At 40.6% G+C, this 15,580-nt stretch overlaps 1 protein-coding gene across 2 annotated transcripts; it reads right to left on the reverse strand.

Moving 5' to 3' along the window:
- Positions 1-12,705: 12,705 nt before the first annotated feature.
- LOC147432571 (cytochrome b6f complex subunit (petM)) lies at positions 12,706-13,728 on the reverse strand. Of its 2 annotated transcripts, none has more exons than XM_086492451.1 (2): positions 13,572-13,728; positions 12,706-13,323 (listed from the first exon to the last, which is right to left on the reverse strand). In XM_086492451.1, exon 2 carries the CDS (start codon positions 13,316-13,318, stop codon positions 12,944-12,946), a length of 375 nt encoding a protein of 124 aa, XP_086348577.1. In that variant the 5' UTR covers positions 13,319-13,323; positions 13,572-13,728; the 3' UTR covers positions 12,706-12,943. The 2 variants fall into 2 exon arrangements, with proteins under 2 accessions (XP_086348577.1, XP_086348578.1); XM_086492452.1 differs by having other exon boundaries at positions 12,706-13,311; positions 13,572-13,716.
- Between the last annotated feature and the right edge of the window lie 1,852 nt (positions 13,729-15,580).

Below are 15,580 nucleotides of genomic sequence, written 5' to 3' on the forward strand. Positions count from 1 at the left end.
TCTCCAACATCAAATCTCATTATGTGGGTTAAAAAAGAATTAGCTTTCGCTTTTTCTCTTTGACTATTCTTTTGATCCTGGTTGGCAGCGTAGGTACCTGCACTAGAACATACCTCTGTCATGGGTTGATCGCATGAAATAACTGATCTTTGAGAGTGCTCATCGGGTCGGCAAACATCCGAAGTAACCTCTAGCTTGATCTGCAAAATATTATAACCAGGCTTTGAAAGGTCTCCGGTACTCCTTTAATCCGGTTCTACCCGGCTTGCTATGCATGTTGCATGGGCAAACTGCACGGAAAACAAGTGGTGTGAATCTTGAGAATTAGGCATGGGGACCTACTGCATAACATTTCCATGAACATTGAAGGATGGCCGAGGGCACAGGGTTGCTGAATGTACATGAACTATACTTGGAGTGGCATAATCCTAGCTATAACCAGTTGCACCTGCAAAAACGAGATGAGTAAGGCGTAGTTGAAGCTGGACATACTGTTCAGCTGGCCACTGGGTCTTGTTGCAGACAAAGCTGCTATGATCGCTATGCGAGGAAGGTGCAGGTAGGCTTATAATTAGGTATTGAGGCTTCACTGCAAAAGAAGGCCGACTCAATATGCCGATGCGGCAAACATTGACATTGTAGACCCTTGTACTGCTGGAATGAATAGGGAGGAGCTTGGCCTACAGACTCTCACCCCCACTCACGTTGTCTATCTCCTGTTTGCTGAGCGCATAGTTGGAAGATGCCAAGGGTCTTCAACAGGTGGGGGCACAACAAGAGGTCGTGCAGGTTAGGTGGGTGCTCGTTGAAAGTCTAGGAGCCCACACAACACACGATATATAGCATTGCCTACTTGGATCCATCTCCGAACTGCTGCACCTCTGTGAACCTCTGTCTTCAAACTGCTGCCTTTCTGGAACTGCTCTCAAACTGCTGCCTCTGCGAACCTGCTTTTGTTAGGTGGGTGTGATGCGATGCTGCTTTTATTTTCACGACAATGTTTTTTATTAACAACTTTTCACGACCTTGTTTTTTTACTTTAATTTGAGCTCTGCCATGTGGTTGATTCTACGACTAGATAGAGAAAAAAGTTCCATTGGCTCACCAAGTAAATATGCACTATTTAACTCAATAGGGTATCGTAGAGGTGTGTCAGAGTCCAACCAATCATCCTCTGTTTCAACTTGAAATGCATGTGTAACTCCAAGGTTGACCTCTCGTTGGCGTCTAATACGTTGTTGTCGCTCCTTAGCCTTAGCTTGAATTTGTATCTTTTTCAATTGTGCTTTTGCCTTGGCTACCTATTTTTGATGGATGGCACATAGCTCCTCTTGGCTTAAAGGATCATAGTATCTTAAAAATTTACTCCCATTGAGGAATCCAATGGTTTCAACTCCATCAAGAGTTGAGTGGTACCTTGTGGGGTGATTTCACATACTCTATATGGCCCTTTTCTCGCATATTTCAACTTTTTCTTCTCGTTACACTCCATACATAAGGACTTTATCCCCAACCTTGATATCCTTGTTCTTTAAATGACGGTCAAAACCATTTCTTTCTCCTATCTTTCTCCACAAGTGCATTTTGCACAGCCGATTGTCTTTCTTCATCTAACCTCTCAAGGATATATAAACGCTCAACTAAAGGGTTACCATCCCAACCTTCTTGTGAAGCTACTCTCACAGACTAGGAATTACAAACTCCCATGACATAACTGCTTCTTGGCCATATACCATCCTGAATGGTGTACAATTAATAGCCACTTTGTAAGCAATATGATAAGCCCATAGAGTTGATGTTAGCTTCAAATCCCAATGTGTATGATGAGCTTCCACTATTTTGGTCAAGATAGAAATTAAAGTTTTGTTAGTGCTCTCAGCTTGGCCATTTGCTTGTGGATAATAAGGTGTAGAATTATGGTGGGCTATCATGTAGTTTGTGGTGAGTTCCTTTATCACTCAATTTATAAAATGAGTACCATTGTCACTTACAATATTAAGGGGATAACCAAATCGTGTATAATGTTCTCAAAGAGAAACTTAGCAACTGACCTTGCATCAGCCTTGTGTGTTGCCTTAGCTTCCGCCCACTTTGTCACATAGTCAGTGACAACAATAATATATCGAGATTGAGTGTTACGAGCTGCTGGACTAATTGGGCCTACAAAGTCTAAACCCCATTTTTCAAATGGTTGAATCACTTTAATAGGATGTAAGCGGATCTTATCCTTTCATTGTGTAATCTTGTAACGTTGGCATTCATCACACGCTTTTGCAAAAATTGATGCATCCTTGAATAAGGTAGGCCACCAATAGATTGATTTCAACACCTCTCTAGTAATTAGTTTCCCTGAAAACTATCCTCTGGCTATACCCATGTGGGCTTCTTGTATTACGTATAAATACTCATCATCACAAGCACAACATCTAAGAATATCGTCCTTCCCTAGCTTGTAGAGAATTCCTACAATTAGAATAAGGTTCACATTCCTTTGATAGTTTTTGAGGTATATTCTTACGAAACTCTTTGGGTGGAAAACCATTAACTAAAACATTCACAATCTTCTCACTCCATTCAAGCATGGTCTTGACTAGGAATAGGGAAGTATTGGACAATTTATCATTGATTCCAGTAGGAACTTCACCATTGGGTATCCAAGACAAATGATCCACCATGACATGTCTTTTACCGGGTCTCACCATAATGGTAAAATCAAACTCAAGAAGAATTAATAACCATCGTATAATTCTTCTCGTGGAACAAGGTTTATTTACTAGATACAAAATGCTTGATGATTGACATAGAAAACAAACTTGCTGGTAAGAAGATAGTAGCAATTTTTTTTAATTGCGTAAATCATAGCTAAACCTCCCCGCTTTGTAGTGGTGTAGTTCCTCCTAGCATCATTTAATTTTGCAAAGCTAATGGGGTAGTCCAATTTATGTTCTCTTGGTTGATCTAGAATATATCCAATAGAAAAGTTAGATGCATCAATATGCACATGGAAAATTACATTCCAATTGGGCACTCGTAGGATGGAAGCACTTGTCAAGGCCTTTTTAAATAACTCATAATCATGGTCACACTCCACGGTTCAGTGGAAATTAATAAGGGTGAAAGCATGTTAACTTGTCGCGCTTTTTGTGCTAGTTAGCAGTTTCAAGTTAGCACATCTTTGAAAAGTTGGGCGTCCGGTAAATTTTTTACAAATAATATGAAAATTTGTCAGAGGTTGTACATTTGGATTCCTTGTTTCAAGTGCTTTCTATTGGTATATCATATGTCATAGATCTTGGAGATGTAGCTCAAGTTATTGTACTAGTTAGCATATGTCAAAATTGTGCTAGTTAGCATTGTCCGGGACATGAAAAAGCATGACAAGTTAACATGCTTTCACCCATAAGAAGCTTGTACAATGGGCGAGCTATCTCGGAAAAGTTTAAACTGCCGGTAATAACCAACATGGCCCATTAACCTTTGCACTCCTTTATAGTTTGTAGGTGGTGGAAAATTAGATATGGCTTTAATTTTTCTCTCATGTGTGGAAATCCCATTTTTGGACACTATATGGCTTAAAATGACTCCATGTTTAACCTAAAATTGGTATTTGAAAGGGTTTAATGAGATGTGATACAATCTGCACTTTTCAAATACTTTTTGTAAACATGATAGCTGTTCTTTTGAAGAAGAATAAACACAAAGGTCATCTAAAAAAGCTTCACAAAACTCCCTCAAATATTCCCTAAAAGCAGTGTTTATCAATCTTTGGAAGGTAGCAGGGGCATTGGTTAAGCGAAAAGCCATAACATGAAATATGAACACTCCAAATTTGGTTATAAAAGCAATTGTAGCTTGGTCCTCTAGTGCAATTGTGATTTGATTGTAGCCAGAATACCCATTTAAAAAGATATAAGCTTCCTTCCCTACAACTCTTTCAAGCACATGTTTAGAATATGGCAAGGGGTAATGGTCTCTCCTAGTGGCGGCATTGACCTTCTTGAGATATATCTCATATATCTTTGGCTCTTTAGCAATAGGCTTTATGGTCATTGGCTCATGCCCCGATGCTTGCGAGCTAGTATATTAAGGCTCAACAAACACTCTTTCTCCTTGAATCATTAAATTGTCCTCCAATAGGATCGCATTGGTGGTGACTGCTTCCCAAGTGGTGATACCTCTAATGACTAGGCCATTGTAGATATCTTCATGTCATAGTCCCCTAATGAATCTATCGAGAAATTGGTTATTATTGAAGCACTCATTTGGATTACAACGAGAATTCAAATGCTTCAAGCGACTAATAAAGTCTCTCACAGACTCTCCTTCCTCTCGTTGGGCTTTTTGGAGCTGAGAGGCTACACCCCAAAGCACTCCCTCTTGATGTACTCTTTCAAGAACAGTCTCCTAAAAGTAGGGTAAATCATTTTCTCTTCCACCCTTAGGGTCTTATACCAATCCTCAGCCTTCCCACTCAAGGTGAGGCTTAAAGGATTACTCTTATGCAGCTCATTGTGTTCTCCTAGGGAATCACATATTTGTTCAAATACTTTGATATGATTTCTCACATCCCCATCTCCACTAAATTTTTGTGTGAGATTGCCTATTTGTACTACCTTACTTCTAGGCTCTCTATCAGGCGTGTTACACATATGTTAAGCAATAGATCGACCGATAGCTTGAGCAAATGTTGCCAAGTCACCCAAGTGAGCAGGTATAGTGGGGATAGGTTCTCTCAGGACTGCATGTGGAATGGGGGTTGGCATCGGGCTAGGCATATGGGTGATCCTCGGGGTCCCAAGCTGGGTACAATGTTGTGCCATGTGGTGGCCCAAAGTTTATATGTGTGGCTCTGGGCATAACAGACGTGGGATGTGACATGCTAAGGCTAGCTGGGATGGTCTCATTGAAATAAGGGCTTGGATGTTGCGGTCAGGAAGCAAAATTTGTTGAAACAATGGGAGGGGTAGGAGCTACATGAGCACAAGGGTCATAGGTGCATATGATTGATACACACTTGTAGGTACTGTTGTAGGCATTGAGCCACCATGTAGCGGTGCTTTACTAATAAATGAGGTCCATGGCATGTTTTTGTCATGCCCATCACTGGGGTAGGCATGGTAGCTGTGGTGTCATCAAGAGAAAGATGAGCTAAAGTAGGAAAGGTAAAGCTATCGTTTGTGGGATCAGATTGTACCGAGACCCCTGACAAAACAACATATGGAGGATCCATCGGGCTTACCGAGGGAGTCTCTATTTGTGATAAAGTTGGTTGCTTAGCCTTCTCTATATCCAAGAATCTCATGAGACACGTTGAAGGCATGTGGATCCCTCTGTTCTGCCTCTCCAGCTCAATAACCCTATGGATGACATCACAAACTCTTTGTTGTTTCTCCTCTACACTAGTAGCATCCTATGTGGATTGTAGGGCATCTAACCAATCCACGTGATAGGTGTGACCTGTGTATAGGTTGATTAAAGTCTCTATTTGTAGTTTATACTCCCAATTTTCATTTAGAAATTCTCCATCTAGGATTGAGGTGCTAGGGGTGTCCATTGAACTAGATGCGATGTGGCTCTCTATGATTTGACCCTTAGTGGTTGCTAATTCAGGAGCACTCGATTGCTCCACTAACATGGATGTTGACATAGAGGCCTTCGCCTTTAGCTCTCTTCGTTGCTTTGCCTTGCGTAAGCTTTTGATTTCCTTTTTCTTAGCTGCAAGGATATATTGCTCAACCCTTGCACTTTGGCAAGGCTTCTACCATCAGGTAATATAACCTCGGAGGAAAAGAACTTTGAAGAGTTACGAGTGCAGTGAATGGAGTATTCACATGCACATTCTCCACGAGCATGGGTTCTACGTTGGTCCTTCCATGACGTCGTAGTCAGAGGAAGAGTCACTAGATGCAATATGTGGATCCTAAGTGGTACTACCTTGGGTTCCCGCTGAGGGCCTAAAGCCTAATGTGGAGGAATAATGGGTACCCGTAATGGAGACACTCTCTATATGATTGTCCTCTAGCACATGACTAGAGCGTAGGTGCATGTGACCTCAACACCCTAGAAGTGTTGGTGAGTGCCTGTGAAGGCCGCTCACCTAGTTTTTTGGGTGTTTTGCAATCCAAATTTACTCTCAAAATTATTATTTTTTTTCCTTTTTTTCGACCAAGCCATGGAATATGGCACATGATAGCTCAAAACGAGTGTCTTGGTTAAAGGGATGTACCGCACTTTACAACCCCTGATTTGCTTACTTAAGGCCCTCAAAATCCAAAAAACAGTCTTTTCCTAGTCAAGAAGAAGGCTAAAATTAGTAAGTCCAAGGGTGTAAGTGTGAAGAGAAGGGTGGAGGACTTGCCCCACATGCCCTCCATTCCTCTTGAGGGGTAGTCTATATATATATAGTAGTGTCTATACTATATCATAAGACTGAGGACTGAGGCCCAGCTGGGCTTTAGCTTGGGGAATGTTCCCGATTCCTTCCTTTCAATATAAGCAAAATTTTCAGGCGTCTTTTTAATATATTTTGGTGGATAAGGTTATGCTGCATGGGCGTCGAGCTCACGCGCACATAGCCTACCTAATGCACACAACTGCACCTTGCAGCTTTGTCAGAACTACAGCTACGTGCTCCACGCCTAGTAGAACGAATTAACACTGCACATTGCAACACTAACAAAACTAACAACTTGCTCACTATGCCCACTGAAAAAATTTGCACATTACAAAGCTATTAACACTAACAGACATGCTCAAACCTGCACATTATAGAGCTTAAACAGATCTAGCAAAACTTGCACAAAGCTACACCTTGCAGCACTAATAGATCTAATCAAAACTCACAAAAAACCAAAAAGGGCAGAGATGAATGGCTTCACAAGGCAGCACTGAGTGCTCCTCAAGCTTGGTGCAAGGAAATCCACGGCAATGGTGCCAAAAATGTGCGCCTCTACCGTATGTGTCGGAGATTGAGAACTTGTAGAACACTGTGTGTGAGCCATGAATGGCTGCAAGCACACAACCATACCATTGTAGTAAGCTCAAAGGGGGCAATGGTGTGTCACTCACCGCTCTATACTTGCCTTCGTAAAGGATTTTGTGCCGCAAAGAAGAGGGAGGCATCACCGCCGCGCTCAATTGCCTCGCCGCCACCGATGCCGCCGCAATGCTCTCTCTCTCTCTCTCTCTCTCTCTCTCACCTCATCCCAAGATTCCAATACAAGGAGTCCTCACTAAGTCAAGGCAAATCCCCACATACCAAGAACAACCTGATTTGATTGCACCATCAATTGACTATAAGTGATTTGATTGATTGTTGTGTTTTTCCCTGTGTTTTTCCCCAAAATTGTCTAGATTGTTGCCTCTTTTCTGCACAAATCATCATATAAGTTGTGGATCACAAGTAGCCATATCAAGATCCTCATGCTCACAAATTTTTAGCCTCAACAGATAAGTACAAAGGGAGAACGAGCTAGTGGAAGTTTTTTGCAACTTGCCATTTATTTTAACGGAAGCCTATTTCCTGACATTTATTTTATTAAGGTGTTTAAATCAAACCTTCATCAAAGGCCTTTTTCTTTTGGCTGAAGATTCTTGTAAGAGGCTTGCTACAGAGACTCCTCTCCTCAAGGGTTTCAATTCAAGCATTGATCAAGGGGGATTTTTATTCCTTATTGTCAAGTTGTAATAAGTTTTCCTAAACATGCCTTTCTCTTGTATCGAGAACTAGCCATTGCCTACTTTAAGTGAAAGTAAGACCTTTCCCCATACTCACTTCAGTTTTGCACCATGAGTAAAGAGAACCTAGCTAAATTTGACGAGAATAGCTTTCACATCCGGCAAGCCAAGGTGAAAGGCTACCTTATGTAAAAGAATTTGTAGTTGATTGTAAAACCACTAGGAGAAAATGAGAGAATAGAGACTAGGGCTAGCCAGACTCGATTCCAAGAGAAGGATGAGAAAGCTTATGGCATACTCTTCACTTCCCTTGACCAAAACTACATCCATTATTTGGATGATTTCAAAACTTCCAATGAAGCCTCAGAAAGGCACTTTGGAGCAAAGGCTAAAAGGTCCAAATTTGCACTAAAAAATGCAACTTTATGGGCTTATAATGGAACTTGGAGAGGACATAGCCTCCTTAGTCAATAGGATGAAAATAATTTGTACTCAAATCACATGCATATAATGCCCTATTGACGATGAAGATAAAGTGGTCATACTTCTCAAAGTTGTTCCCAACATTACCTTTGAGAAAATAGTGATAGTTCTCATGGAGAAGGACCACCATATACCTAGCTTGGAGGACACAATCAACTTTCTTCAAGACCATGAGACAAAAAAGGACATAGGAGGAGCATTTGTGGTTTCATCCAACAAGTGCAAGAAGTGTGGGAGAACTAACAACCCTACACAGGATTGCTATATGGTCAACCCATGCAATATTTGCAAGAAGACATCGCACTCACCTTTCAAATGATTCAAGAAGGACCAAGAAGGAGATTCAAGACCAAGAGAGATAACCTTTGACAATAATGTAAGAGACAAAGGCAAATGATAAGTTCACTCTTGTTCAAGAACAAGATCATGACCATGACTACCCTCATGAACCCTCTACATTTGCAGTTGCTAGATCATGCCATTATATTGAACACTATCTTGATTATGATGATGTACTCTAGATTTTGATCCTAAGGAAGAAGAAAGTGACCTTGTGAACCATGAGTTAATGAATCCATTGAGAACTAGCCATGATGTATCAATGAATCACAATTACCTTAGTTGACTCATATTTTAGAGTACTTCCCATTACTAGGTTTAAGGGGGAGTATGTAGGGTAAAACCTATTCAGGGGGTTTCCCTCGTCTCTCATGAAACGAGGCATACATTCCATCCATGACATGACATCCATGAAGCGTAGAACATGCATGAAGCCCATTTAATGAGCCCAACATCTAATCTCCCACTTGGAATCTCTCTCACATGCCACACACATGCCTCCACCCATACTAGGTCCCCCCCCTACTTTCATGCTAACATCATAGCTTACCTCGTTCCCCAAGGCTTGGTTTGTGCTTTATAAGCACCTCACGCATTAAGTTTTTTATATAATTCATTGCTATTTTCATTTTCAAGCATTGAGTCCTTGCCTTGAATAAGTTGTGGTTAGTATTGCATTATGATTAACACCCATGAATGCTACTAACCTCTACCCTCCATAAGCTAACCCTAATCCTAACAAAGGTTCCTCTCATCCTCTCATTCTTTAGGAAGATTATCTCAATTGATGCTAAAGAGATCAACGATCCTTCTAAATTTTCTTGTTTTTTGTCTTGGATTTGTATCATGAAAGCCCTAGAGTAGACCATTCACATTGAAGAAAAGCAAGATGAAAAATATTAACTCTTGCTTAACAAACCATGACTTTTTAGATAGGCATGACATGTTTAGATTGTTAAGGTAAGAAGATTACTAAACATACATATTTAGTTAATGCTAGTGTACACCATACACATTGACTATCAACTAACAAGTGCTACCTTTATTGGTCAAGTTGATTCTCAAATCAACCATTAAAATGTAGCATCTCCAAATGGTCTATTTACTAAAAATGAATTAAAAATTTCCATTAAGAAATTGGGCAACAATATGACTCCTAGCTATGATTGACTTTCAAAAGAAAACAAGATAAAATTTGAGATCTTTTTGAAGCTGATATTCTACTTTTAGCAATAAATTGAAGTTTGATATTGTTAAAGCCATTGATCAAAGGTCATGTATCACACACTATATAATTGAACAGTGATTACTATGCTTGGCATATTGGCATATGCATCACACTATACAACTGAACAATGATTATTATGCTTGGCATAATTTACAAAATATTAGCTATAGCTTTTTCTTTGATGTTATCCGCCTCCATCAAAATGCTCGTTCACCTAATTAATATGTATTTATTAGGAGAGAATAATTATAAATGATGTTTTATTTTATTCAAATTACAGTGGGATCATTCTACAATATAATGTTATTGTGCAGCTTGATTTTGCAAAATCCTTTGATACTGTGAGGTGGGACTTCACTCATTAAGTTAAGGTCAAAATGGGTTATTGGCCTATGGTGGCTTTCGTTATCAATTTGCTCACTTCTCAAGCCACATCTTAGAGTCCTATCAGTTGTAGGACTTCTCTCTTAGTCTATTTAGCCCAATCCGTTGAGCAAGGAAGCCCTTCCAAGCCTCACCTTTTTTCCATTGCAGTGCACCATGTCCTTTCTAGCATCTTTTTGACAGAGAGTTTATATTTTATCAATGCCTTCTAGGACTCTTACAGTGATTGGATTTGTTGATGACAATCTTGCATTTCTCAAAGCAACAAATGTGAACATCCAACATTGTATATGTGCCTTATTGACATTAATGCCTTGAATTTTGGAACTCTTGGGTATGAGGTTGAGGGGGGACAAAGGTTTCAAAAAAACATGTATCTAGGTATCCAGGTTATCGTGTTGTTGTTGATGTCCTATGAATACAACTCATGGATAGGAAAAAGCAAAAAGTTCACATTAACACGATGACACAACATTGCTTTGAATGGCCTCCTAATGTTTGCTTCAGGGTTGTGCAAGCTATCTTTATTCCATATCTTTTATACTACCTACCCACCTTGGATTGGAGGAAAAGTCATTTGCTCTTTTATAAATCACAAATCAAAAAGTTTGTTCGTTTGTCTTGTGATTATTCATCTTGATACTACACTAGATTTTCTTGGGATGAAATTTCACGGTCTATAGTACAAGGTGGTTTTGGAAATTACTATTTTATTATTCATATGATTGCTCTAATAGACATACTTATTCACAAACTTATGAATCCATTCGTATTTGGTCAAGTGCCTCGTGGAATATTTTGAAAACAATTTCTTGGAATAATTCTCACTGCTTGTCTTTTAAAAACTCCTCCCACTACCATTTTTTTCATTACGTCATGGAAATAATGTTGAGATGGAATATGGGGCATAGAGGAAACCCTCTAGGGGGTGTATAATGTGCATTGGAGTTTCTTTTTTCATGATCCACCTATGCTATCCTCAAGAATTCACAGTAAAGAAATCTGTACTAATGGAGTGACTAGTATAGCTCAAATAAAAGAAGCAATGACTTGACTTAATTTTTGTGAGATTGGTGGCATCTTCATTGTGCATTGTAAATATTATCCATGATCAAAGGTTACACGTTTGGTAACGACTGTGCTCTCAAACGTTTGGTACAAAGCCAAAACTTTAAAATACTATGTGGCTCTACTACCTACTTTTGAGAAGCATGAAAGGTTTACCAGTGAGGCAGACACTATGGGAAATTTCAAAACGGTCAGGGTGTATTCACATTCTTTGACTCTCTCCAACATCCTCCTTGAAACTTCGATTCTCTTTGTGGCACATACTATTAATTGCCGTCCCCACTATATAATACATCTAACATTACTATTTGTCATTTACTATTTGCAAGTGGATGGCACTTCCCTGAAGAAAAACGAGAGATGTTTTTGCTACTGTTCTTTAGTGGTGGTTTAGGGAAGTCACCCATAACCCCATTAAGTCACTCTCCAAACCAAGTTCGTCCAAAAATATGTCAAGCTTAAGCTCTATAGCCTTTGATTCTACCTCAACTGTACAAATTTTGGTTGAGCTTATTAGGTATTGGTTTCTTTTAGTATATATACTTGCAAAATGGCATGCTCTTTGAAAATACTCCCCTGGTCTCACATGAGGCATGGGATCTTATCTAATTACTGGCTGTCTTGAAAGAGAGGCTAGGTTCACATCAGGCGGCGGAAGCTCAGCTGAGAAGGCTCCAACCAATCAAAACTTAGGAAAAAAGGAATGGGGTTCACATCATGTGGTGGAAGAAACAAAAGTTTTTGCCACCTCATGGAAGAAAGAGATTTTCTTTCTTCCACACACACACAACCCCCCTTTCTTTCTTCCAATCCCCCCCCAACCCCCCCCCCAGCACAAACTCTCTTCTCCACCATCTCTAGCCCAACCTTATGAGCATCTCCTTCCTCCACCCTTACGTGAACACAAGCAAGGTGGAAGATAGAGAGTTCACTGCCTTCCACCTGGAAGAACAGCTTTTTCCCACCCAATTGATGTGACCCCGGCCTGAGACTGAAAAATTTCAAGAGGTTTGCTAGATATATTATCTGCCCTGGGATAATCAATTAACAACACTTACATAGAAAGACGTCCATTTTTCTCTGTGTATGTGTGTATATATACATGTGGGTGTGTGAAACGTAAATGGAGAACAGGATCAACAAGAACAATGCTGATAAGCTTCATGAAAAAGAGCTCCACATTATAGTGGCAGAGAAGACATACTCACAAGCAAAGAAAAGAAATGAAGACCAAGTCACATCTCTTAGACAGTTGCTCAAAGTTTTCGCACAGTACTTAAAAAATGAGACAGCCTCTTCTGAGAATAGTGCATAGGCACGCATATGCATGGGGCGAGCTGGTATTCCACAACAGACAAGCATCCATTGATTCAGATAAACAGCACGAAATCCAGGTGGCGGATCAAGTTAGCATTCTAAAACAACAAAACCTCATCAGGCTCATTAGGCTCTTGAATGAAATGAATGAAGGGATCCATAAACCAAAGATGCTTCGCATGCAAAGGTAGCTCCAAGAAGAGATAATAAACATTCGAATGTCCGCCTATCTCCATTCACAAAGGCTTGTTTAGAAAAGCCAAAAAATTGACACCATCAGTCCATTAGCCGCAAGAAGCATATACACAGAGACATTACCTCGCACTCTCGCGGGTTGCAAATACATTATACATGTGAGCACATTCACAAAAGAACTGATTACATTTTCATGGAATTACAAATTATGACAAGAAATGCAGGTAGGGTCAGAGAGGAAGAGGGTTCAATTTACTCAGATTCCTCAAGAGCAGCCTCAACTCGGAGGAGGACAAAGCCAAGAGCGATGCCAATGAGCACAAGGCCACTCATGATGGGCACCACGCGAAAGATCTCGTCTGCAACATTGCAAGTAGAAGAAGCAGCCCCCCCTCTGCTCCCAGCCGTACTTCTCGCGTGCGCCAACACAGCCCTCGCAAAATGCTCCTCTGTGCTTTCAGAAAGCCCGAGCCTGCCAATTCGACTCTCTGATTTCATACCTGAGAAGCTCTTCATCTTCCTACCCAGCGATACCGCCCTCCTCGATGGCTTGCAGTCTGCCCTTGTGACTGCTGCCATGGAAGGCATCGCACTCAAAGCCATGTCTGTTGCTGCCATCACTGCCATGGCCACTGCATGAGAAGATCAATGTAAAGAAAGCGAGCAGGTAGCGTACATACAGAAATATCATTTCTGTCCTTGTTTCTAGCGAGATATTCCCCAATCGTCTCTCTCTCTCTCTCTCTCTCTCTCTCTCTCTTTCTGTGTGTTGGCACTCGCGCATCAGATCAAGCTCTCTCTCTCTCTCTCTCTCTCTCTCTCTCTCTCTCTCTCTCAAAAACACACACACACACACGCACGAGGCCGTCAAATTCCATACCTGGCTATGCTCGGCAGCTCTCTCTGCGCGCGAATGAGGCGTGTGGAGAACACGAAAGGTAGACAAGCCACTCGAGATAAGGCCTTGCAAAATTTTGTTGAATGGATGAGGTTCCCTCACAAGCCTTACCCAATTTATCCCATGTATTAGAGCCCCCACAAAAGTGCATCATGCTGTTCACTTTATGTGTAGTTATAGATATTATGAGAATGGTTTTTGGAGGCTAAAGCATCCTTTAGAGACTAAGAAAGATATGCTTACAAATCTGCATTCTTTCGTTGGAAAACATATCTTAGAGGAGACCGGAGACAGGTGCACAAATTTTGGCGCACAAAAACATGGCTTAGAGGAGAAGGGAGACATGCCTATAGATTTTCTTTCTTTTTGTTTCTATTTTTTAAAGGGCCTCTCCATGTAATGGTCTCATGCTGCTTTTGTTTTAGAATGCATTGTGAAGCTTCCTTGTTTTTCTTTCTTTGGTATGTCAAAGGCCCTTTCGATAGAGGCTCCATTTAGGAGATGATGTGCAAAAGTGGTATGCTTACATTCTACACTCATGAACTTAAAGAATCATCTTATGATACTCGATCTACTAAAGACTTATGTTACCAAAGTAGATCAATGCTCACAATGGGAAAAACACTTACCTCTTGTAGAGTATGCGTACAATATTCTACGGGAAAAGTACCTTTTGAAATCATTGTGGGCAGACCTAAAAGTCCCTTGCTACTTAAAGTACATGGAAAGATCTTCGCTATCAATGAGTATAGCCGTGACCTGCAAGAATCTTTTCAAAATATTCAGGAGGCTATATCCATCTCTCAACAAAGGCAAAAAAGCTCTGCTGACAAGCACAAATTCTACAAGTCTATGTTATGCTAATGATGCATGAAGCTTTCCATCTTCGTTGCGTCACCTAGGTCACAAGGAACACAAAGATTGTATTATACCAAGTCTCTCTTGATGGGAGAATCTATAATACAAAAGCCTATTGGAGGGGGGGACCGGCTCCACATAAACTCGGTCCTCAACTGTTGTCAAGTTCTCTAAACTCTTTCTCTTGCAAAAGTATTGTACTATGATTATGTTTCAACCATCACTTAAGTTCACCCTATGTGTTCTTAAAGAAGCCTCACAAAAATGCTTTCTTTAATTTTCCTAATTTTGCTATCCTCAAAGTTCATAGGCCATTTCCATTACACAAAGATTGTGTGAAGGGTTGGAAACATGTCGTCCAACAATGATGGTCTTAACCAGGTTGTTAGAGAGAAGTTGGAGAAGAACAACTTCCATGCTTGGAAGTTCAGACTAACCAATTTCCTTATGGGAAAATGTTATTGGGACTACATTGATGGAGAGCATGAGATAGCACCACCATTTCCAGAGGAAGGTGTGAGTGCTTCACAAATTAAGACATTTAAAGATTGGAACCAAGGAGCTCGGAAGGTCATGTACCGGCTTTCTGTCAGTGTATAGGTAACTATGATTGGGCATATACATGATGCTCAATCTCCTAAGAGGCTTGGGACACTTTGCTGTCATTGGATGTGACCAACACAAAGGCAAGGAAGTTGTAGTTGAAGAGTGGGCTGAATATTGTGCAGAAGAAAGCCATGTCCATCAATGACTATGCATTGAAGATAAAGAATATATGTGAGTCACTTGCATCGATTGGTGACACTCGTGATGATGATGATAAAGTAGAAGTCTGTCTACGAGGTTTGGGTCTTGAGTACAAACAATTTAAAACTGGCATCCATCTTCGAGAGAACAACTTTGATTGAGGAAGAGAAGGAACTTGAGGAAGACTCCTCTATGAAGGGTGAAAACAATTCTGAACATGTCTTTTTCAACAACAAAGGAAGAGGAAGAGGACGTGGTATAGGTCGTTGACGAGGTCGAGGAAGAGGCAACCACCAAGCACAACAATAGAACAACAATCAGGGTCAGAAAACAAGTGGTGGTCGAGAAGACTTCCGAGGAAGGGGGAGTCCAAGAGGTCTTGGAAA

Source organism: Adiantum capillus-veneris, chromosome 20, assembly GCF_014529385.1.
Source record: "Adiantum capillus-veneris isolate H3 chromosome 20, ASM1452938v2, whole genome shotgun sequence".
Lineage (NCBI taxonomy): Eukaryota > Viridiplantae > Streptophyta > Polypodiopsida > Polypodiales > Pteridaceae > Adiantum > Adiantum capillus-veneris.